Source organism: Carassius auratus, chromosome 27, assembly GCF_003368295.1.
Source record: "Carassius auratus strain Wakin chromosome 27, ASM336829v1, whole genome shotgun sequence".
Classification (NCBI taxonomy): Eukaryota; Metazoa; Chordata; class Actinopteri; order Cypriniformes; family Cyprinidae; genus Carassius; species Carassius auratus.
The window spans coordinates 10,936,493-10,963,372 of record NC_039269.1 but is presented as its reverse complement, the minus strand read 5'-3'; the positions used below and the strand labels follow the sequence as shown (position 1 = coordinate 10,963,372).

Below are 26,880 nucleotides of genomic sequence, written 5' to 3'. Positions count from 1 at the left end.
ATTAGACCACAACCTTACAGAACTAACGTTGTCATGGTTTACTTTGAGCTTCCTGGTATAATTCAGCTGTAGGAGAATAGCAAAATGGTCACATTTTCCAAAATGCGGCTTTGAAACAGCAATATAAGCATTCTTAATGTTACTGTAACATGTGTCCAGGATGTTATTTCCCCTAGTGGGGAAGCTGACAAACTGATGGAGTTTGGGGATACTTTTCCGAAGATCACAATGATTAAAGTCTCCTAAAATAACAATGGCAGCATCTGGATAAGAATTCTCATGTCTACTGACCATGTCATGAAGTTCATGAAGTACTTTATCCTCATTAGCTGAGGGGGGAACATACACTATACTTAATATAACACACTGCAGTTCTCTCAGCAAATAAAATGGTCTACACTTCAGAGTGATGTACTCTGCATTTCCAGAACAAGCATCCGATATTAACTCAGTAACTCAGGAAACAAATTGAGAATGCTTGTATCAAAATATCCCCTACGACTTAATTCTCCTAATTTTAAGAAAGTTTCACGATTATATGCGCTCTGATGCACCGGACGATAAAAGACAATAGTGTTTGTTACTAGTAACACAAACACAAACACTGTCGCACACAGAGGAGCGCCACCATCTTGACCACCATCAAGACAACTCACTAGTTAGGAGTGGTCCTGATTGTAATCCTTTCTTCAGGTAAAATACTCTTTGATGCCAATGCTAATGAAAATAGTGTAATTTGACTGAATTCAACCCACATGTGTTTTAAAATGTAAGCAAATTGTTATGTTTATGTTTGCAGGTGTGATGGCTCCAGACTGTTATGTTTATGGTTGCAGTGCCAAACAAGGGTGCAAATGTAACTGAGAAGGAGCGTCTGTGACACTGAGCTGCTCATATGATACAAGCAGCTCCATTACAGTTAAGATAGAATCCTAATAAAGAACTTCAGTATTTAATATGGAAATATGCTTGTTCATGGAGTGATAATGGGAGCCCAGCTGAACCTCGCTTTCAGTCGACTACATCAGAAACATCCATTGAACTCATTATCACTGGTGTAACTCTGTCAGATTCAGCTCTCTATTATTGTGCTCTAAGAGTTGGAGCCCAGTGATACAAAGTCTATGTGAAGCTGTACAAAAACTCAAATTCATTTTTTGAAACTGAACAACATCAAAACCACAGTCTGTTATACACAGAAACTAATACAGTATGTGGAAAAATATCTGTGCATAGTTTCAAGACATGTAAAAAATGAAGGAAAAAAATTACACTTAAGCAATTTTATTTATTGTTTTTAAATATTATGTATTTATTATAGTTTTTTATGTATGCCGTCACAGCCATTATGATCCATCTCTTATGATATCATAATGATACCAAAATACTGTAATACTTTAGGACATTATTATTATAAACTAATAAATAAATATCATAATTTTGGGGTAAATGGTTTCTAGAAGTAGAATGATCTGTCAAAGATGGCAAAGTTAAGCACTGTTAACTTTTTTTGGCCAACAGTAGTTGAAGATGCAAATACAGTAAACAGAAGAATCTAATTATGTGCTTTGGTATGCACATTCAAAACTCATAATGTTGTGGTAAATCACAGAAAAGTACAACATCTTAAAACAATTTTCTATTTGTAATGTAATGTAATTAGAATTAATTACTTCTAAACTTGGATCAGTTGCATGACCCTCAAAGCATCACAACAATCAAAAACACCTGAAGATCAGCTCTTCAGTGAACATGAAATAAGCAAACGCAGTGAGGACCTGATTATAGGATTCAACATCTATTTTAAAACTGGAACAAATTTACACATTGAAATATTTAAAACAAGAAAATTTATGACAACTAAATGAAACACTTGAGATTTAAAAGTCTAATCGTATTTGTAACTAGATTGTGGTAAACCATTATCACAATACAAAATGTATAATATCACTGTTGATATTACTGGTTCACTAATAATTAAAATGTAGCATATATCATAAATCATCTGCTCTATAAATAATGTATGCTTTTCTGCAGTTGCAAAGGCTTTCCTTTAACCAGTGGTGGGGCAAAAAACATGAGAAGCAGCAGCAGATGATATCATCACACAGAAAGCAGGAAGTTCCAGTGTGTTTGAGAGTGAACCTGAAGAGACTCACAGATCTACAGCTCAGAGCACAGACAACATTAACACACACCTGATCTGACCTAGTCAACATGGAAAAACACCTCATGCTGATTTTAATTATGATTTCAGGTATAGTGACTCTTTATATTTTTATTACAGTGGTATTAATGAGATAATTTAAGATTTTGTTATTATTATTTGTTTGTTTATTTTAGGTGCGATGACTGCAGACCAGATTTGGCCAAACAAAGATGCTGTTGTCGTAAAGGAAGATGAGAATGCCGCTCTCAGCTGCTCATATACAGGCAGTGGTTACGTGTATTGGTACAGACAGTATCCTAATAAAGAGCTTCAATATTTAGTATATAGTGCTCAGTCAAGTAGTGGAAGGTTTCGTATGACTATACAATCCCCCACTGAACTCATTATCACTGGTGTAACTCTGTCAGATTCAGCTCTCTATTATTGTGCTCTAAGAGTAGCCCAGTGATACAAAGTCTACATGAAGCCGTACAAAAACTCAAATTCATTTTTCACTTTGAAGCCAAGTCACATCAAACCCACAATCTATAATTCACACAATATAATTAAACTTGTGGAAACACCTGTTTATGGTTACTGAAAGGGTTACGGAGAGGAAAGAAACAAAATATAGCAGAATACCCTACTTCCTTACAGTACATCACACTTCTCTTAAAGAAAGGTTTCTTATCTGAACTTTGTCTAGGCTCAAAGCTGTTTGTTAGGAGCTGTTCGTCTTAGTAGAAGCTTTGCATTTAAAGAACTAATTAAATATTTCAACTCAAATTAATATTTCATGTACTTATTTGGCAAGTAGCTGTGTAATAAGCCCCACATTTCACTGGGATGTTGATCGCCCTCTTGGGGTTTATTCTGTGATAACAACCATCTGGATGGACATTATCACTTTTTTTGTTCCGCTCAGCAAAATATTCTAACTCACCACAAGGAGGCATAATTCATCAAATTATAAATAAGGCTGAACCTTATGAAGAATATGAAACTACAATGAGAAACGCAGCCTATATAGTAAGATGAAAACAATTCTGGAAGTTTCTGTTAAAATATTCTCCTTTTTTAATTTATGGCAAAGTGGGTGACAACTTTTCTAATAAAATATTATTAAAGTTCATTATTTAATTTATTTAAATCTGTTAAACAAGTTTGAGGAAATATTCCAGATCATATTCTGTATATTGAGATCTGAGGTTTTCTATCATACAAAAGATTAAGGAACCACAAGAGGGTACAATAGGAAATTCATAGTAATTGAATGACACAGTGGTGTGTGAAACAGATCTGATCCTCAAAGAGTTCTCAGGAAGAGGAGGGGTTTAAAGCACTGATACCTGATGTGATCTTGTTAAACCTCTGTTAGAGAGAGCATAAGAAACACACACAATGATGCTCCATTCTGTCATTCTGCTTTCTGCCTTTGCATGTAAGTATTGAAGTATTAAGTGATTTGCATCTAAATTATGTATAAAGTGTATTCCTTTATATTACAATACACAGTTCACTAAATATTTGATCTATTCTTGCAGATGCAACATATGGAAATGAAATTAAACCTACCAAAATTTTGGAGTTTGCTGAGGAGGGTTCAAGTGTTACACTATCCTGCAGTTATTCATCTGCATACAATCTTCACTGGTACCGTCAGTATCCCGGATCAGCTCCTCAGTTCATCGTGTTCATCTCAGGCAGTGCAAAAGACGATCAGGAGTCTAATGTAGATTCCAGATTCAAGGCTAAAGTCACCAAAGACAATAAAGAAAAACATGTGGATCTGAAGATCTCCTTTGTATCTACAACAGATTCTGCTCTGTATTACTGCGCTCTGCAGCCCACAGTGACAGGAAACACAAGAAGACTGTACAAAAACCTGACATAACTATAACCATATCACAATCAAGAGAATCACATTCCCAAAATATCAACTCAGACACTGAAACAAAATCTAGTAAATTGCATTTAAATATCCATGTTTAATTAGGTTCCATTTAGAAAGAAAAGAAAAGAAAAGAAACCACATATGTGAAGCTGTACAAAACTAAAATTCATTCTTTGTTTTGAAACTGAACCACATCAAACCCACTGTCTATTATACACAGAAACTAATATATTATGCAGAAATATCTGTGTAAAAGAATGTGAGAGTAAAATTGTAAGCATTTTGACTCTTACAGACTACATAACAAATACAGGAAATTTCAGCTTATATCATAATGGTATGTATTATATTTATTTTAAGATGGTGTATTTATTATTGTTGTGTAGGTGTTTTAATTTTCTGTTTACCACAACCAACATGATACATATCTTATTACCTAATTTTACATATTTTAATTTTGTAAAAACTAAACAATTGTTTACTTTGTACAAAATAAAAATGTGTAAAATTAGGCCCCACCCATGACAGATTTTATAATAAGAAATACATCATGTTGGTTGTGGTAAGAACCAGACAAAATCTATATTAATGTGACCTATTTTATTAATTTTTTTCTTTAAACTATACATTAATATAGATTTTGGTGGTATGAAAAGTCAAATCTTGCATTGTAAAACTGATTATGTAGGAGAGACCAGATGAACCTGAGGGTCCTTCTGGGGCACAAACAATCAGTATTCAGTTTCCCAAAAATTTAGACACTGCAAAATCTATTAAATGACATGAATTTTAGTGAGAAAATGTGACCCCAAGGTAGCAGCAACCCTTAGATTCACAGTGAAGCTTTAATACACAAGACCTGCAAATTTTAAGAATTGAATGAAGGATACAGACATTAAAGAGAAAGATATGCATAATTAAAATGTATTTCTGTAACTTTGCCTTTAAGACATAATGTGAAAATGGCTGAATTCACAACAACATGCAACAAAAAAGCTTACATGCTATTTCAGTATTTTAAATTACCTCCCACAACTGTCTCACAAGATGTGTTCCCAAACATCAATGTAAGAAAAAAATTTCAGCTTCCAATATTATTTTGTTCTCTTGAACACATGGGATGCAAACAGTGCTTTATTTGCAAATTATTAAAGCAACATACCATTTTTTTTTTTGTAAATGTTAAATTCACAGCTTTAGATGGAAACATATATTACAATATGCTGCACACCAAAATAAATATATTTTCAGAGAAGATGATAAGCTGATGTGCAGACCAAAATGATCCTCAATAACAATAAATAGTTTTGTTAGACTATGTGTTAAAGGCACAATATGTAAGATATTTTGATTAAAATGTCCAAAAACCTCAGAACAGTTTTATATATTTTGCTGACTGTCTAGTGACACTAGTGGCATCAGTGTGTCACCTGCCAATAATGTCATAACCCTTGGATTTCCAGTTTTGTAGAAAACATGGAAACACCATTGACACTTTAATTTGTTGTGCATTTTAATAGACCGGTGATGATCGCACAGAGTAGCATTATAACAGAACTTTCAAACATATATATGATAAAACAGTGCTGCTTTCCCCCCCACATGCTCATGAGTGGAAGGTGCAGAAGCGGTCGACTGTGGCGTAATAAAAGGTTGTCATAATAGCTGTAATACTTGACTTTTTCTGGATCTTACTGATTATAGAGATGGAATCAAGTCTAATGCAATTATCTTAATCTTAATTATTTTATATAATTTATCTTATGAATGCTTTATTAATATCCATCAGTGTCTTGTTCTGTTTAAATAATTTAATGCTGTTATAAAAGCAATTCCTGATTGATTAATATGTCTAATGAAAGCTTACCCATGAGTTATGCACAAAACAACTTTCACAGTTATATGTGGTAGGTGTTTCGCTTTTAAGTAAACAATGTAATAATACGTTTATTCGTCAACTTTCTCAATCTCGAACTCAGCTTCTGCATATATATATATATTCCTCTCTTCTTTACTTGTTCTGTTCCTGCCTTTCTTTATGACCTTTTAACAGTCAGTCATCAATCTCTCTCTCTTTCTCTCTTTCTCTCTCTTCTTCCATTTGTTCAGATGACTTTGGATGTATTGTTGTTACATTCTGTGTAATGTATGCAAAGTTGTATTTCATTAATGTCATCTTTGAATTTGCAATAAAAAAAGTTTTTGAATAAGCAAAAAATGACATATTGTGCCTTTAAATTTAAAACGAATCATTAGAAATACATAAATTAAGCACTGGGGGGCAGCATCCCTCAGTAGTGACATCAACATCTGAGGATTAAGACCTGAAGACTTGAAATATCAAGAGAAGAGCAGCACAGAGGAAACAGAGAGCTACAGTAAAGACAAAGAGACAAATTCATTAGAAAACCCATCAAAACATTCATCTCAACAATGGAAAAACTGATGATTATTGTGCTTTTCTTCTCAGCACAGGACTCTGGTAAGAAAGATCACAATTTATCACACTTTACAGATGCCGTTTTAGTTACTTAATGTATGTAAATTGCAATCTATTTTCCAGTGTGCTGGGGGCAAGACAGAGTAGAACAGCCTTCAGGAGAAATGACTGCAATTAAAGGAGATCCAGTCACTCTACAGTGCAATTATTCTGCCACAACTACAAATGCATATCTCTACTGGTACAAACAGCTACCAAACAGATCACCAACATTCATTCTGAGTGAATTTACAGTTGGTAAAGGAAATACTGAAGATGAATTTAAAGAGAGATTTTCAGCAACATTGGACTCCAAATCAAGCACAATTCGACTGACAATCAAGAATCTACGTGTGTCTGACTCTGCTGTGTACTACTGTGCTCTGCAGCCCACAGTGACTGAAACACACTCAACACTCACACAAAAACAGTATTATATATAGAAATAGATAATAAATTTTGTACAAGACTCCCTCTGCAGTTAGTGGGTAGTATAATCACAGAAAACTTCAACATCTTGCATTTATATTAGGGGTGGCACGGTTCAACTTTTTCAAGGTTCAGTTTGTTTCACGGTTAAAGAGTCACAGTTTCGGCAGAGTTCGGTATGTGCTATGTATATAGAAAAACTATACTTTCAAATAAAAATAAAAAAGTAAGAATATTCGGTAACACTTTCTATAAAGCCCGTTTTTATAATACATTATAAGGATATTCTTAAGAATATTATACATGCAGGCTTCATGGTAAGTGTTACCAATCCAGCTATTAACAGCACAAATAAATACAATAAAGAAAAATAAACACAAAATACAAAAAATAAACAGTGATTAAAGATACTGATTATTCTTTATTAAAGTTACAAAAGCTTTTTAATCAAGAGCAGTAAATGATTTCTTTGTTGTTGCTGTTCGATTAATATAAAGACTTGTGACTTTAAGAGAATGCACTGATTCAGTGCACTGATACAGTATAGGCCTGCGTTCAGACGGCTATGTCCGATGTAGGATACTTACCAAGACGACCAAGATTTACTTGTACTGATCTGTTTTAGAAACTAAAATTATTAAGTATTTCCAACCAATTTTCCTAAATAAAGTTCCAGCTTAATAAATGACAGTTTAAATAAATTGAGTAAATTTCGCGGCTAAAGTGATCACGTGTGCAGCTCCGCAGGAAAAAAAATCTGCTTTCCTCAGCAGCGACGTCGACTGGCCATACACCTCACAGCTCCTGGTAAGTAAGGTTAGTCAGCTAATCCTACTTACGTTTGTAACACTTTATTAAAAAGTTAATAATTATTAAGCATTTTCTAACAATTGTCTTTGTATTTTACGTCATATTCAACAAGTTTCGTAGCTTAATCGAAGTCACCTGAAGGACGGCTTTCCTCAGCAACGGCAAGACCCGCACTCCTCTCATTTCGTGGTACGTTATGTAATTTAGCCAGCTAATACTAATTATGTTTGTAATGTTTAATTCAGAAGTTAATTATTAAGGATTTCCTAACAATTGTGTTTGTATTTTGCGTTATCTTAAGAAGTTTAACAAGTTTCGCGGCTCAAACAAGAGGCACCTGTCACTGAAGGACTGCTTTTCTCAGCAACGACGTGAACAGCATTACTCGAATTTCCTGTAAGTAACGTAGTCCTTTTATAACTATGTATATTTGCAAAAATGTTTTCAAAAGTTGATTAAACATTGACCGTGTGTACGTGTACATAACAGTGTAGTTTTCGAAGTTAGTTAGTGGGGCAGCCATATGTATGTTAGTTTTTTTTTTTTTTTTTGGAGTGGGTTAACGTTGGTACTATTTGGATCACCGTTTATTTCAACCGCCATTTGAAAGTATAACGATAAGTGTACTGTGGTCAAGCAACTATAACTATACATGCCCAATGGAAAACGATTTTGTACAGGTTCCCCTTTGGGGTCAGTGGCTTGTCAAAAGGGAACACTTCATTTATGAACTTTCAAATGACAAAAGCTGTCACGTTGTTGTAAAACATCATAATTACTACATGAACTCAAGTATGAGCTCTTAAATCACCACTACAAATACGCCATGCAAAAGTATTTAAAATGGCGTGGACATAACATAGACTGGTGCGTTTTAATCAGCTCCCACTATAGGGAGTCGGACAGTTTAAGACCTGCTCCATTGTAAAATCATTCTAGTGCACTGAAACCTAGATCACATACAATATCGGTCAAAAGTTTGAAAACCGTAAGCTTTTTAATGTAACAAATCCAGACCTGGTGGGTATTGAAGGACAGCGGAGGCTGGGGGAGGGGTACATTGTTTTAATTGAGTAAACTTACTAAATTTCTTAAGAGTGTTTTTAAATATATTCATTTTGATTTGAAATTTTTTGTAATATTTTTGTTCCCTGAAACAGATCAGTTTAATTTTCCATCCTTAAATAAATTGATAGAAATTTCACAAATATATTATGTGTATTATAAATAAACAATTTGTTAGTCTAATACTAAATTGTTTTAGTGGAAAAAATAAAATATAACTGTACATTTTAGATAAAATAAACTGTTGTATTTTTAGTCCGTTAATATGTTTACATTTATGCATTTGGCAGACACTTTTAGCCAAAGTAACTTACATTGCATTTCAAGGTACACATTTACAATTTAATACATTTTTGCTAGCGCCGACGCTCTACTGTTTGAGCTACAGGAAAGCCATCTTTTGTATAATCAAGTGAACTATATTCAGAGATTTTATTAAGTTAATAAAGTTAAATATTACTGTAATATTTACTAAGCCACAGAATTATTTAGAGGGTTAAGGGTTGAGTGTGAGGATTAATGCAATGCATATTTTTTTCAAGTAGTGCAATTAAACAAGCTTTTTTGTTTCAAAACCATTAGTCATTTTACTTAAATATTAAACATGTTTATAAAGAAATTGGTTGAAATAATGCAGACCTCAATAAAAGCCTATAGCATTGATTTACAGCATAGAAGCTCGCAGTTGGTCTCTTTTCATTTTTCTTTTAGGGTTATTGTTAAAAATAAATGTCCCTATGTAGAAAATTAACCTGTCCTCTTGTTAAGAAGAATGCTGTTAATTTTTGCAACTCCTCCCCCTAGTAAACTTTGTTTGAGATTTTACCTATCATACGGTCCAACAGAATGTTTGCTTCTTCAGGTGCTATTTGTTTTGTGTATTTGTCACTTTCTTGTAACATTCAGTTTTGAATGTTAGCTCTAACCAGTTATCTTTAAAATTTGCCTGTAGGGTTCAGCTGATCTACCCGTCTTCGTACACGCAGAGTTGGCAGAGGAGGTCATAAAAATCTACATCCTTCAGAACAATAATGGGGCAGTCAGCGACGTAATCTTGGGAATCTCAGCAGAGCCTGCTGCCATCTTTCAGGAGTCACATTGGATTTGAGATATCCCAAGACCCACAAATACAGGTCCTTCTCCAAAAATTAGCATATTGTGATAAAGTTCATTATTTTCCATAATGTAATGATAAAAATTAAACTTTCATATATTTTAGATTCATTGCACACCAACTGAAATATTTCAGGTCTTTTATTGTTTAAATACTGATGCTTTTGGCATACAGCTCATGAAAACCATAAATTCCTATCTCAAAAAAATAGCTTATTTCATCTGACCAATAAAAGTGTTTTTAATACAAAAAAGTCAACCTTCAAATAATTGTTCAGTTATGCACTCAATACTTGGTCGGGAATCCTTTTGCAGAAATGACTGCTTCAATGCGGCGTGGCATGGAGGCAATCAGCCTGTGGAGGCCCACGATGCTTCGATAGCGGCCTTAAGCTCATCCAGAGTGTTTTGTCTTGCGTCTCTTAACTTTCTCTTCACAATATCCCACAGATTCTCTATGGGGTTCAGGTCAGGAGAGTTGGCAGGCCAATTGAGCACAGTAATACCATGGTCCGTAAACCATTTACCAGTGTGAGCAGGTGCCAGGTCGTGCTGAAAAGTGAAATCTTCATCTCCATAAAGCTTTTCAACAGATGGAAACATGAAGTTTTCCCAAATCTCCTGATAACTAGCTGCATTGACCCCTGCCCTTGATAAAACACAGTGGACCAACACCAGCATCACTGACTGTGGGTACTTGATACTGGACTTCAGGCATTTTGGCATTTCCTTCTCCCCAGTCTTCCTCCAGACTCTGGCACTTTGATTTCCAAATGACATGCAAAATTAGCTTTCATCCGAAAAAAGTACTTTGGACCACTGATCAACAGTCCAGTGCTGCTTCTCTGTAGCCCATTTCCTGCACACGCCTGTGCACGGTGGCTCTGGATGTTTCTACTCCAGACTCAGTCCACAATCTTCCTCGGGGTCCGGTCACCTCTTCTCGTTGTGAAGCGTTTTTTGCCACACTTTTTCCTTCCCACAGACTTCCCACTGAGGTGGCTTGATACAGCACTCTGGGAACAGACTATTCGTTCAGAAATGTCTTTCCGTGTCTTACCCTCTCGCTTGAGGGTGTCAATGATGGCCTTCTGGACAGCAGTCAGGTCGGCAGTCTTACCCATGATTGCCGTTTTGAGTAATGAACCAGGCTGGGAGTTTATAAAAGCCTCAGGAATCTTTTGCAGGTGTTTAGAGTTAATTAGTTGATTCAGATGATTAGGTTAATAGCTCGTTTATAGAACCTTTTCATGATATGCTAATTTTTTGAGATAGGAATTTTGGGTTTTCATGAGCTGTATTCCAAAATCATCAGTATTAAAACAATAAAAACCTGAAATATTTCAGTTGGTGTGCAATGAATCTAGAATATATGAAAGTTAAATTTTTATCATTACATTACAGAAAATAATGAACTTAATCACAATATGCTAATATTTTGAGAAGGACCCTGTACTCACTTGAGTTGTTCCAAAAACTGTTTCTTGAGCTGGATCCTCCAAAACTCTGTTAATGTTCAGAGGTTAAAAAATTATCTTCTTGCATAGTAGTGGTTCATGGTCATCCCACAGAATGGGTATTCCTGATGGAAGTGTTTCTGTTATCTGATTAATTCTGTTGAAGGGATAGTTCACCCCAAAAGATGATGTTGTCATAATTTACTCTCCCTCAATTTGTCCCAAACCTGTACGAGTTTCTTTCTTCTGTTGAACACAAAAGATATTTTAAGTGAAGTGACGTGACATTCAGCCAAGTATTAAAGAGTGTTGGTTAACGCAGTTAAAGGTTGCAATTGACTTTGCATAGTATACTTTTTTTTTTTTTTTTCCTATTATGGAAGTCAATGGCAACTTTCAACTATCTGTTAACCAACATTCATTAAAATATATTTTGTATTCAACAGAAGAAAGAAATTCGTACAGATTTGGGACAATCCGGGGGGGCGAGTACATTATGACAACATCATCTTTTTGGGTGAACTATCCCTTTAATATTGATGTAAGTGTTGCTTTTATATTTTTTTATGGTTTAATGTTGAGTGTGACTGCAAATGGCTGGTATGCACCAGGAACAAAGATGTCATTTCTCTTACGGCTATCGTATTTTACATGTAATCTACTTGAATACTAAGATGGATGAAATGTTTCATAAGGTTTAATCATTTCCCTTATGGCTACTTTACAGTTTTTAATTTTTGCAATCTACTGGAATATTAAAATGGATACAATGTTTCAAAGGTTGATTTTAGACTTTGTCTTATGTTTAATTGACAAATAAATGTTCAATAAAAAATGTGTTTCTTTCTTTATTTGGTTTTATTATATTAATTATAAAGGGTAAATGGTGTAAAAAAAAAGAAAAAGTGAATGCAGCATTTTGATAATTTATAGTCCAATATTAAGTTAAATTCACTTTTACATGTAGTAAACGTAGCACATTTTTTTTGGTAAAATTTCATCCAATATTTCAATTATATCTACTCAATATTTTTTGTTTATTTTACATAGAATTACAGTTGTGGTGTTTTATAATTTTGATTATATGCAATTAATTTTATTTCTCATATAAAGTAATTCAGTTACTCAGATTTACTTAATTTTTTTACTGACAATTACTCAATTTAAACAGTATATTTCATTGATTTCACAGCTTTAAAATTTACTCAATTTTTTTGAGTGTAAAAATGTTTCACCAAAAAAATTGAGTAAATAATAGTTAAACTTTTTACAGTGTACAAACAGAAACACAGACAACAGTATACACTAATAAGAAAACAGTTTTGGAAAGTTCTGTTAAAATATTCTCCCTTCCATTTTCACTCAAAGAATGAATCACAGATTGTTTCAGTCAAGTGTATTTCCATATACTGGCAAAAATATTTCAGGTTTTTTATTTCATATTCCTTGGGTATGTATATTTTAAACATTTTTCTAAATTTTAATTTGAGAATGATTGGAGAATATGAGAGTTGTGATCTGAGGCCCACAGTGACTAAAACACATTCAACACCCACAAAAAACATGATATTGTAATCAATCAGTCATCATTGAGGTGCATGGCAAATTACCAAACTAGAGCAATATCTATTTTGTCTAATATAACATTTTATAAGCAAACGCAAAATATGTAAAAAATAGAAATAAAATGTACTTCTCATATGAACTACAACGTATTAAAAAAGAAAGAACTATACCAGAAGTTGTGTCAACACAAAAGTCAAAACTATTTATAGGAGGACATTTCTGAGATTATACTTACATATCTATGAAGATAAGTCAACATGTCTCTTAAAATGTTTCCTTTGTCAGACTTCTACAAACTATAAACTAGCGACCAAAAAAAGTATATATATATATATATATATATATATATATATAATAAAATGCTTAAAATAATGAGACTGTATGTGACAACTCTTTAAAAAAACACACACACACATTCAGCTCTTTACTAATGTGCTCACCTCAAATAATAAAACAATGATCACAGATACATTTTTTTATTTATGCTGTAGTATATATTACACGCATCTATGAAAATCAGGAGAAAACATTAATGATTGTTACTGAATCTTTCTTCTGTTCTCCAGGAGTGAAATGTAAACAGAGAGGAGGGTCTACACAGATCTGACACAATCTAATCAAATCAGACTGGAGTAGAAACAATTCAGTCTTCCAGTGAACACACTGCACTGCACAATGGATGTATTTTCAGTTTTTCTCTTCTATAGTCTGGCATGTATGTATATTAATATAAAATTATAAATGTTTAATGATTAACTTAATTAAAACATATGTCATTAAAATGTATCTCTTCTTTTTCAGCTGCTGTCTCTGGAAACATCATCACACCAGATGAAACAGATCTTTCTGCTGAGGAGGGTTCAAATGTAACATTATCCTGTAGTTATTCTTCTGCAGATTATCTATTCTGGTACCGTCAGTATCCTGGATCAGCTCCTGAACATCTCGTGCTCATCTTTGATGGTTCATCAAACACAAAAAAGTCTTATGTAGATCCAAGACTCTCAGTTAAACTCACTAACCGGGAACAAAAGCATGTGGATCTGATCATCTCCTCTGCTGCTGTATCAGACTCTGCTCTGTACTACTGTGCTCTGAGGCCCACAGTGACAGGAAACACATCAGCTCTCTACAAAAACCCTTTACCAGAGAGAGTGAGCAATAATGTAGACAGTCTCAAATTGACATTAAGATGTTGATACAACATACAGTTCTGTCCTTCACTTTGCATGCACTCTACTTTTCCCAAGTGATTTAATGGATTCTATATATTGCAAATCACGACGTGTCAGCTCATTTCTACCACAGGGCTATAGTGTTGTCAAATGTTCCTGAGAAAATGCACACATAGACCCCCCCCCCCCCCAATGCATGAGGAAAAAAGCTGTAATTGCAAGGTTCCAGTATATATGTAGGCAGTATACAGTATATAAAATGATACTAAAATAAAAACAAGATACAATATAAACAATTTATAACAGACATACACATATTAAATTATGTATGTAAATCTTAGAAAGACAGAAAAGATGACAATTTATTGTCAAGTTTACTGAAGAAAAACATTTCACAGATGGACCCTTTGTGCTCATTTGAATAGTTTGTTCAAAGCAAACGGCATCATGTGACAGCGAGCAGGAAGTTCCCGTGTGTCTTTATGACCTTCAGTGTCTCATACACAGTGCAGAATATTGACAGGCTCAAGAAAGACCTGAGCTGATCTTATTCAACATGGACAGATGCTTTCTACTCATTGTTATTATGGGAACAGGTACAGTACGTTCTTGAGTAAATGAAACAGTGAAGCCCTGAAATCATTAAAAAATTTTGACAATGTGTTTGATTTGTATTCTGCTTTTTGTTCACAGGTTTGGTGTCCGGGGACAGTATTGAGCCAGATAAAGAGAAAAATGTTATCACAAAAGAAACAGAAACTGTCAAGCTGAGTTGCTCGTACAGTACAACCAGAAATGAAGTTCGTCTTTTCTGGTTCAGACAATATCTGCATGGAGAACCTTTGTTTTTAACATACAGAGGTGCTCGATCTTGGAAAAACACATACACCGCTGATGCTCGGTTTCAGTCTGTTACATCAAATACATCCACTGAACTCTCTATAACTGATGTACGTCTGTCAGATTCAGCTCATTATTACTGTGCTTTATTAGTAGGAGCCCAGTGATACAAAACATAAAGAATGTCGTACAAAAACCTGAAGCTCTTTTCACTTTGAACCAAACTAGTGAAAACCACAATCAAAACCCCAATCTATATCGCAAAAAATATAATAAAATGTGGTCACACCTGTGAAGCAGACTGTTTAATGCATAAAAGTAAACCTGAAACATATACAAGAAGCATTACAATACTTTCTTTATGTTTCATTAGATTCCTCCATTTTTACAGCATCAAGTTAATCTATTCCGCAATTGTACGTTTGACTAAGTATTGTAAATGTTGAAACGTGTATAGATACACACACACACACATATGGGGGGTTGGTATATAGTGCATACAGGGGTGTACTTTCCACTTGGGACAGGGGACATGTCCCCCTCACTTTTCAATGACCACTGAAAATCTGACAACAACTGTCTGATAAATGTTGTTTATTTTGTTCAAATAGATTTTAAAAAGCATATATTTTTAGGCTAGATCAGCCATGTGTAGTCTTGTTTCTATAGCAACCGTTTGTGTATGTTTTTTTAATTTATTTTTTTGTTACTCTCAAGGCTGTGATTCTCATCCACTTACATTATATGACTGACAGACTGCAGTGGTTTGAGTTAAAAACCTTCGTTTGTGTTCTACAGAAGAAACTGATTTATTTACACATACATCTGTATATATCTCATGACAGACTGCAATACACAAATTCTGTCAATCAGCCAACAAGAGTTCAAACAGCTTCTGAACATGAGATGGACAAACTTCACTTCACTTAACAGTACCAGTGACCAAATACCCTTATCTTTACTGGTACCAACAGAAAACCAATGGATTTGCAGTTTACAAGCTCTGTAAACTCTCGACTGGATCAAGCAGCAGTGAAAAAGAACTAAAAAGGAAAGATCATTATTATTTCAGTCAAATGAAATACATAAATCTAAAAATGACAAGTGATTTTATATACAGATGGTTTAATCACTTTATTGCTTGATTAACCGAATCCCTTTTTCTTTTTCACAGAAAATTCATCAGCTGACACAATACAACCATTTACTTTAGAAAAACATGTTTTTGAAGGTGAAAATGTGACTCTGTCTTTTAACTAGTACCACTGCCACTGGTGTCACCATTAACTCTATTCAGTGGTATTTGTACTTCTTCTCAATGAATATTCAACCAAATCTGAGCCTGATCTTCGTATGTATTCAAAAGCTACAAAAGAAATCAAACATGTGGATCTGATCATCTTCTCTGCTGCTGTATCAGACTCTGCTCTGTACTGCGCTCTGAGGCCCACAGTGACAGAAAATACAACAATACAGTACAGAAAATCGATTATTGCATCCACATCACACATATCCAACCCCATATCAGCTAGTTCACACAAGCATAAATCCTCCTATATAAAATTAAATATATTATTGCAAGCATGGATTGTTAATTTAGATACATTTGCTTTTTCCCATGTGGTGAGGAAGGAGGGGCTTAAAGTGCTGTATATCTGACAATAGTTTGTTAAAACTGACACAAGATCATTTAATCTGAGACTGTAAGAAAAACCCAATGATACTCCATTCAGTTATTCTGCTCTCTGCTTTGGCATGTAAGTAAAATCATTACCTTTATGATCAAAGTGAAGAATTAGGTATAGTTTTATTATTTGTGGACTTAATACATAAAAAGTGCACTTAAAGTTAACTTTCAGACTAAAATGACAAACCTAACATTTCACATTTACTTGCAGTTGTCAGTAATGGAGATACCATTAAACCAGAAAAAACAGAGGAGTTTGTCGCAGAGGGTTCAAGCGTTACCTTATCCTGCAGTTATTCATCTGCATGGTCCTTACTTTGGTACCGTCAGTATCCCGGATCAGCTCCTGAGTTCCTTGTGCTTATCTCAGATGGAGTTAAAGAACCTAAGACATCTGCTGTGGATCAAAGATTCAGTACTAATAATAGAAAAGAAGAACAAAATCATGTGGATCTAATCATCTCCTCTACTGCTGTAACAGACTCTGCTCTGTACTACTGTGCTCTGCAGCCCACAGTGACAGGAAACACAAGAACACTGTACAAAAACCTGACTCTAAAAAGTAACAATAGTCTTCAACAGACAGAGAGAAATGTGACACATAAATACCCCTCTGGTATCTAAGCATTTTGCCAATTCACAAAAGAATAAAACAATATGACAGAAATCAACTTTTCACATGCAAAATGTGATCAATACATTGTATATAAAAGGTATACTTTCTTTAGATAATTTACTTTAACGCAAGGAAGAAAATAAAAATAAAAATAGGAACATAATGACCATTGCAATATCCAGTAACTAAATGGCTTTACAATTGAAAGATTATGCATGTGTTAAAAAAAAAAAAAAAAAAAAAAAAAAACATTCAGGCTAATTTTACTTTTGTGAAAAATTGTTTACAAAGTAACAGTTTTTAAGCAATTAGAAACTTCCTCCACAAGGGGTCAGCCTTGCTCTCTCCATGTATGAGTATATCATGTGACATGATACAAACATTTAAAGAAGAGCACTATGAGATAAACACAGAGCAGAGTTGAGTGAATATTTGCTCATAGATCAACTATGTTTAGATGGGCTTTAATTTCCCTGTGTTTCACAGCACATTATGATGGTAAGTACAAATGTATAAGCCTACATTATAAGAAATCAGTATACTTACATTCAGGTGAATACATTTTTAAGTATATTTTCCTAATAATTCATGTTAATGACTTACTTTTTTCTGTCTATTTTTCCAGTGTCCCGGGCACAGGACAGTGTTGATCAGTCTTCAGGAGAAATGACTAAAAGTGAAGGAGATCAAGTTATTTTGATGTGTAATTATACAACTAGTTCCACAACTCACTACCTCTTTTGGTACAGACAGCTACCAAACAGATCACCGACATTCATTTTGAATCAATACACCTCTGTTGTATTGCCTGATTTAACAAAGAGATTTTCAGCAACATTGGACTCCATATCAAGAACATTTCCACTGATGATCAAGAACCTACATCTGTCAGACTCTGCTGTGTACTACTGTGCTCTGAGGCCCACAGTGACTGAAACACACTCAACACTCACACAAGGGGCCCTATCTTGCACCCAGCGCAATTGACTTTGTACACCGACGCATGTGTCATTCCTATTTTGCACCCGCGCAAAGCGCGCTTTTCCCTCCACAGAAGCACGTCGCTAAACTAGTGAATGAACTTGCGCTCCCTGGGCGGTTCAGCGCAAAAAAGGAGGCGTGTTCCGGCGCAAACAATCCCTGGTGCTATTTTGCTGTTCCATTAAACAATTGCGCCACTGACCAGAAAAAACCCAGTCTAAAGTCAGTGGCGCGTTGCGCGTTGTTCATTCTGCTATTTTAAGGGCGCATGCTTGACCATAATGTATGGCGTGCACAACGCGCATACACTTTCCTCGTATAATCTACACAGATGCAACAGTTATTTTTGAAAATCATAAATTGTTACACTAAAAAAATATTAACACATGAGGTGACGGAAATCATTGTGGTGTGACACGAAGATGTGAAAAAAAATAGGCATAAATCTAGCTTACAAATTATTCAGGCTAATTATTCTCCCATCCCCATACAACACAACTTCTCTGTCTTTCACTTCTCTTACAAGAACATCAGTCTCCTCTGCTGTGAACCGCTCCTGGCGTGCGCCTGGTAAATACGCCATAATAATAGCAATCCATAATGGAGCTTGCGCACCTGCTTTTAAAGGGAATGTTGGATGACGCTCTGATTGGTTTATTTCACGTTACGCCCAAACCACACCTATGAATAATGAAGCTACTTCAGACCAACCCATTTTAGATTTGCGCCGGGCGCAAGAGCCATTTATCCCGCCGGGAAAATAGCAACAGCGCCGAGACCCGCCCACAAAGTTACTTGCGCTTCGCGCTTTGACACTTGCGTTTCAGATCGTTAAAATAGGGCCCATTAACTCTCTGTTCTAAAAAAGTGTGCACAGAACTAAACCATAAAGCTCCACAGAATTGGAATAACATTTTAAACCAAGTTTAATCCATTTCACAATTCCACAAATTGGAAATGTAGTGCTGTAAACTACTCATATATATATATATATTTAAGAATTTGTAATTATTATAATTATCTCTATAAATATAAATTTTACATAAAGTCTATACCATAAAATGCTATTCATAATCTTCTGTGAACCTCCATAAGATCTTACATGTAGTTAGTATATGTGTAGATATGAGTGGAGTTTTTGTTGGCATGGGGTAAATCATATTGCAGAAGTGGTATGATAAATTATACTTATGTGTTAACTTCAGGGCCGCTGCTGGCCAAATGGGTGTCCAAAGCAGAAGTGTATTGTTGTGCCCCTCTCCCTCAAATATCATGGAAGTAAAAAAAAAAAAAAAAAATCACCCATACTGTAGGGGTCAAAAAATTACTTTAATAAAATATTAAAGTAAATATTTTTTATTATTTACAAATTACAATTGCAGCTCAGACAGTTACCTACTGTTTGTTAATACAGTTTTGGGATTTATTTTATAGTCACAAGCATTCAGAAATCATGCCAAAGAAGATTAAGCAGTTTTATTTCCATACAATTGCATGGTTTATTTTTTTAAGGGTTGTGATGACCACATGTTTTTTTGTTGAAGAAATTATAGAGGCGGTGTCATCTATAGCAAAAAGGTGGCCACAAATTAAAGATTGAATATTTTTAAACAAATGCTCGATCAGTCTACTATGTTTACCATGTTGTTGTTGTCACATCAGCATCAGTTGCGTTCTGTCACTGACATCACTAAAACCACTCCCATGGCTTCATGGGATATTAAAATGAGAGAAATAGAAGGGCATCAGGGTACATTTTGCAAACTCTTTTATTAGTACTGTGAATTCTGACATAATTTATTTGCCACACACTGTCTTTTGCCTACTATAAAGTTGGGAAGTATGTGATTTCGGATGCAGCCAATGTTTAGCCATTTCCAACTTCTTCCACAAGGGGTCAGCACTTGCTCTCTTCATTTATAGGTACATGTGACATTCATACCTTTAATTACAGAAGAGTTCTGTGTGATAATCACAGATTTTTTGAGAGCAGAGTTGAGTGAATCTTCTGTTCTTTTACCACATAGATCTGCTATGTTTAGATGGGCTTTGATTTCTCTGTGCTTCACAGCACATTATTATGGTAAGCAATTTTTGTTTCTGTTTCGGTATACTTTAAAAGAAAATGCTTTACTTACATCCATGTTACTAAATGTTTCAATTTAATGCTAATCATTTATGTAAATTACTTATATTGTTTTTGTTTTTTTCAGTGTCCTCAGGACAGGACAGGGTTGAACAGTCTTCAAGAGAAATGCCTGCAAATGAAGGCGCTCAAGTTATTTTAATGTGTACTTATACTACTTCTGGAACTCCTTATCTTTTCTGGTACAAACAGTTTCCAAACAGATCACCAACATTAATTCTGAGTCAATACAACACTGAGCCTGATTTTAAGAACAGATTTTCTGCAACATTTAACTCTACATCATTTCCACTGATGATCAAGAACCTACACGTGTCTGACTCTGCTGTGTACTACTGTGCTCTGAGGCCCACAGTGACAGAAACACACTCAACACTCAGACAAGAACAGAGGAAGTGCTCAGCTATATGATACGGTGCAAATCCACATGCTACTGTATTTAATTCTGTCCCAGTAATATGCATATAATTTAACAAAATCAAATTATTTAGTTAGTGCTGTGCAAAATGAATGTCATTAACTTTTATGAGATCTGAAGTATTATAACAACAAAATTATGAGGAACAGTGTAGTTCATATTCTGTTTGTTGTGTTCTGAAGATTTACATTATTTATATTATATATGAGTTACAGTAGTAAGTTACCACAAGAGGGTACTATAGGATATTAATAGTATTTAAATGGTCTAGTGGTGTATGAAACAGATCTGATCTTCCTTCTCATAGAGTCGTCTGGTAGAGGAGGGGTTTAAAGCACTGATACCTGATGTGATCTTTAACTTCAAGTCTGTTAGAGAGAGAATAAGAAACACACACAATGATGCTCCGTTCTGTCCTTCTAATTTCTGCATTTGCATGTAAGTACTGAAATGCTTTGTGTCTTGCATCACAGTACTCTGAGCAGCCAGAACTGCGAACTCTTCTCAAAATTAAGTATAAAGTGTTCTTTGTGTAGTATATCGCATTCTATACTGATACATTTAAATTGAATATAGATGCAGTTTAAACACATTCTTTAAGATTTGATCTATTTTTGCAGGTGCAACGCATGGAAATGAAATCAAACCAACCAAAACTTTGGAGTTTGCTGAGGAGGGTTCAAGTGTTGCATTATCCTGCAGTTATTCATCTGCATCAACTCTCTACTGGTACCGTCAGTATCCCGGATCAGCTCCTGAGTTTATTTTGTTCATCTCAGACAGATCAACACAAGATCAGAAGTCTATTGTAGATTCCAGATTCACTGCCAAAGTCACCAAAGACAAAGAAAACCATGTGGATCTGGAGATCTCCTCTGTATCTATATCAGACTCTGCTCTGTACTACTGCGCTCTGGAGCCCACATTGACAGGAAACACAAGAACACTGTACAAAAACCTGATACACACTTTTGCATCTACATCACACATATCCTACCTCCATATCTGCTATGCTGTAGGTGACACCCCTCTGTTCAATGAAAACAGCATTATAGATTGTCATTCACAACATAAAACAATATAAAAGGAAGGGTGACAAAAATATTCTGTGTTCATGTTTAGCAATTACAAACTTCATCCACAAGGAGTCAGCCTTGCTCTTCATATATGAGTATATCATGTGACATGATACAGACATTTAAACAAGAGCTTTTGAAAGCGGAGTGATTTTTCTGTTCTCTTGCCTTATAGATCAACTATGTTTAGATGGGCTTTGATTTCTATGTGCTTCATAGCACATTATGATGGTGAGTATATTTTTCTGTTTCTGCATACTTAAAGAAAAACAATATTTACACTTAGTTTACTAATAATGCTAATAATTTACTTTTTCTGTGTATTTTTTTCAGTCTCTTCAGGACAGGATAGGGTTGAACAGTCCTTAAGAGAAATGACTGCAAGTGAAAGAGATCAAGTTATTGTAAGGTGTAATTATTTCACCACTGGTACAAACATAAACCTTTTCTGGTACAAACAACTACCAAACAGATCACCAACATTAATTCTGAGTCAATACAGCACTGAGCTGGATTTTAAGAAGAGATTTTCTGCAACAATGAACTCTACATCATTTCCACTGATGATCAAGAACCTACATGTGTCTGACTCTGCTGTGTACTACTGTGCTCTGAGGCCCACAGTGACTGAAACACACTCAACACTCACACAAAAAGAGAGGAAGTGCTCAGCTATATGATACGGTGCAAATCCACATGATACTGATGCACATTCATCCTACTGTATATGATCTTGTTACATTTTCTAGACTGAATCACAAAACAATGAAGAGAATAAGATTCCCAACTCAGACACTGCATGTTTGAATCAGACTTCTCATTAATTTTATTAATACATTAAAATAAACTTACTAATTAAGAAATTAAAACTTTTTTTAATGTTGAAATTATTTTGTCATTAGATGGCAATATACGCCACAGATCCACAGATCTGACTTAGAAAATATGGACATTTGCTACTGATATTAATCATGATTTCAGGTAAAATACCTTTTGATGCCATTGCTAAGAAAATTTGATAATTAATTGTAATGTGAGATCTGAAATTAATTGATTTGGTTTTAAAAATATAAGCAAATATTTATTTTCATGTTTGCAGGTGTGATGGCTGCAGAAGAGATTGGGCCAAACAAGGGTGAAAATGTCCTCAGTACAGAAGGAGATTCTGTGACACTGAGCTGCTCATATGATACAAGCAGCAGATATGTTACACTTTACTGGTACAGACAGTATCTTAATGGAGAACCTCAGTATTTAATATGGAAATATTGGTAACCCAGATGAATCTTGCTTTCAATCGACTACATCAGAAACACACCTCAAGCCTATCAAACCCACAATCTATAATTCATTAAATTGTATTACAGTTGTGGAAACACCTGTGTGAAAAGTTGGATAATATATGTATTTTTTTGAATATGTAAGGTTTAAAAAAAGAGGTAGAGGTGAGACAATACACAACAGATGGCACAAATATGTAAGCATTTTCATACTTAAAGACAACATAAGGTAATTTCAGATAATAGCATTGCCATTGTATTATATTTTTAAGATTACTAAGTTTTTATTGTTTTTAAATGTGTTGTTTATTTATTTTTATTTTCATTTTATTGTGTTACAATTATCTAAGTATTTATCACAGCCAGAAATATTACCCAAAATCCTTTGGATGTGCTGTAATTTTAGTGTTTTATCATTAACTCAGTTCAGTAAATTTATTTGGCTCATTGATTTTAACGATTCTAATTATTGTACAGTAACTATTTAGTAAAAACTGAACATTTTTAGGTGGACACAATAAAAATGGGAGACAGGGCATAGAAAAGGCAGGTCAGTAAGCAACATGTGACAAAATTCAAATATATATATATATGTATGTATATATATATATATATATATATATATATATATATATATATATATATATATATATATATATATATATATATATTTTTTTTTTTTTTTCTGGATTATAATCTGGATCATATTCTATTTGTTGCATTCTGAGAATGTATATTATATAACATCTTTATATTAACATAATATAACATTTATATAACATTAAATTATAACATATATAACATTATTATATGATCTTCACTTCCTTCCCCTAAACTGTTTGCATCTTTGGATGCTAACAGTGCTACTGATACTTTCTGCTCCACTCTTACATCTTGTTTAGACACTGTTTGCCCTTTATCTTCCAGGCCAGCCCGTAACACCCCTTCTGCCCCTTGGTTATCTGATGTTCTACGCGAACACCGTTCTAAGCTTAGAGCTTCTGAAAGGGTGTGGCGCAAGTCCAAAAATACTACTGATCTTATTGTGTATCAGTCACTCCTATCTTCTTTCTCTGCTAATGTCTCCTCTGCTAAAAGGACATACTACCATAACAAAATTAACAATTCATCTAACTCTTGCATGCTTTTTAAAACATTTTCCTCACTTCTTTGTCCTCCTCCTCCTCCTCCTGCTTCATCTCTAATAGCTGACGACTTTGCAACATTTTTCATTAATAAAATTAAACACATTAGTGCACAATTTCCCACACCACAATCAGTCAAGCTCATATCACCAGTAAACTTACACTCATTTACATCCTTCTCTTCACTCTCTGAGGCAGAAGTGTCTCCTTCAAGCCATTTCTCCTGAATTCTCCTGCACTCACTCACATCATCAACACTTACCTCCACACTGGTGTTTTTCCCTCATCATTTAGACAGGCACGTATAACTCCACTACTTAAGAAACCCAACCTCAACCCATCTCTTTTAGAGAACTACATACCAGTTTCCCTTCTTCCTTTTATTCCAAAAAAACTTGAACGAGCTGTGTTCAAACAAGTCTCTACATTTCTCACACACAACCATCTCCTTGACAGCAACCAATCTGGCTTCAGAAGTGAACATTCAACTGAGACGGCCTTGCTCTCAGTTGTTGAAGCTCTAAGACTGGCAAGAGCAGAATCCAAATTTATTGCTGATGACACTCAACTCTACCTCTCATTCCATCCTGATGATCCGACGGTAGCTATTCGCATCTCAGCTTGTCTAACTGACATTTCTTCCTGGATGATGGACCATCACCTTCAACTCAACCTTGCCAAGACAGAACTGCTTGTGATTCCAGGAAACCCATCGTTCCATCACAATTTCACCATCAAGTTAGGCACGTCAACCATAACTCCTTCAAAAACAGCTAGAAGCCTTGGAGTTGTGACTGATGATCAGCTGACTTTCTCAGACCACATTGCTAAAACTGTCCGATCCTGCAGATTTGCTTCATTCAACATCAAGAAGATCAAGCCCTTTCTTTTGGAACATGCTGCACAACTCCTTGTTCAAGCTCTTGTTCTGTCCAGGCTGGACTATTGCAATGCCCTCTTGGCAGGTCTTCCAGCCAATTCTATCAAACCTTTACAATTAATTCAGAATGCGGCAGCAAGATAAATTTTTAATGAGCCAAAAAGAATACACGTCACACCTCTGCTTATCAATTTGCACTGGCTTCCAACAGCTGCTCGCATAAAATTCAAGGCATTGATGTTTGCCTACAAAACTACCACTGGCTCTGCACCCATTTACCTAAATTCGTTACTTCAGACTTATGTGCCCTCTAGAAGCTTGCGTTCTGCAAGTGAACGTCGCTTGATTGTGCCATCCCAAAGAAGCACAAAGTCACTTTTACGGACTTTTAAATTAAATGTTCCCTTCTGGTGGAATGAACTCCCCAACTCAATCCGAGCAGCTGAGTCCTTAGCCATCTTCAAGAATCGTCTTAAAACACATCTCTTCAATCTTTATTTGACCCTCTAACTTTAACACTCACTATTCTAATTCTATTCTTTAAAAAATCTAACTACCTTTCTAATCTTTTTGTATTCTATTTTCTTTTCATTTATTATGCAATTGTATATGTATGTGTGTGTATGTGAAAAGACCTCTAGCTTGCTCTATTCTTTTATTTTTTTCATTCTATCTGTTTTCTTTTTATTTATTATATTAGTTAAAATCCCATGCTACGTGTACTGTGTTAACCTAACTGAGACTTGTTATAGCACTTATATATCATTGCTCTTTTTGTTGTTTTTGATTGCTTTGGATAAAAGCGTCTGCTAAATAAATAAATGTAAATGTAATGTAAATGTAAATATAACAGAGTTAGAAGTTGAGTTTAAAATTTACGCATTTAGCAGACGCCTTTCAGGCTATCAATTTTTACCTTATCATGTATTCCCAGGGAATCGAACCCCCAACATTGCGCTTGATTGAGCTCCTAGTACAATAGTACTAGTTAAAGCACTGATAACTGATGTGATCTTCTTAAACTTCAAGACTGTTAGAAAGAGCATAAGAAACACAAACAATGCTCAATTCTGTCATTCTGTTCTCTACATTTGCATATATTCATATCATAAGCAGCCAAATCTGCTGAATCTTTCCAATATCTGCTGAATATTAATTTACTCAATATAAACACAAGTTTATGAAAGATTTGATCTACTTTTGTCGATACAATATATGGAATTGAAACAAAACAGTTTGCTGATGAGGGTTCAAGTGTTAAATTATCCTGCAGTTATTCATCTGTACTAACTCTCTACTGGTACCATCAGTATTCCGGATTAGCTCCTCAGTTCATTATCCTCGTCACAGATGGATAAAAAAAGTCTTATATAGATTCCAGATTCACTTTCAAAGCCAATAAAGACAAAGAAAATCAGGATTGTCACTCAGAACATAAAAATCTTTAATAACAGAAAGGGAGACACACTTAAAAGATGCTTATTTATGTCTTTATAGCATTTTATAAGAGATCTAACTTGTAAAATCATAACAATGTACTTTAGATGCATTTATTCAGTTACTTTATACTTACTTCATTCAGTTATTGTTAAAATGAATGAGTAAATAGCTTTAAAACATACAGAAGTGTAATAAATATAGTGGTGATCAAGCATTTGTTCAAAAACACTATAT

The 26,880-nt window shown here is 34.6% G+C and overlaps 4 gene segments (V, D, J or C); all 4 read left to right on the top strand.

Moving 5' to 3' along the window:
• The first annotated feature begins 3,526 nt into the window (after window positions 1-3,526).
• LOC113045450 (T cell receptor alpha variable 12-2-like) lies at window positions 3,527-4,115 on the top strand. The segment is given in 2 exon segments: window positions 3,527-3,590; window positions 3,694-4,115. Coding segments are annotated over 2 exon segments (390 nt in total).
• Window positions 4,116-14,649: 10,534 nt separating this feature from the next.
• Window positions 14,650-15,144, top strand: LOC113046293 (T cell receptor alpha variable 18-like). The segment is given in 2 exon segments: window positions 14,650-14,733; window positions 14,831-15,144. Coding segments are annotated over 2 exon segments (354 nt in total).
• A 1,532-nt stretch (window positions 15,145-16,676) lies between these two features.
• Window positions 16,677-17,371, top strand: LOC113045449 (T cell receptor alpha variable 20-like). The segment is given in 2 exon segments: window positions 16,677-16,734; window positions 16,876-17,371. Coding segments are annotated over 2 exon segments (453 nt in total).
• A 3,843-nt stretch (window positions 17,372-21,214) lies between these two features.
• On the top strand, window positions 21,215-23,176 carry LOC113046292 (T-cell receptor alpha chain V region RL-5-like). The segment is given in 3 exon segments: window positions 21,215-21,263; window positions 21,446-21,844; window positions 23,001-23,176. Coding segments are annotated over 3 exon segments (615 nt in total).
• Window positions 23,177-26,880: the final 3,704 nt, after the last annotated feature.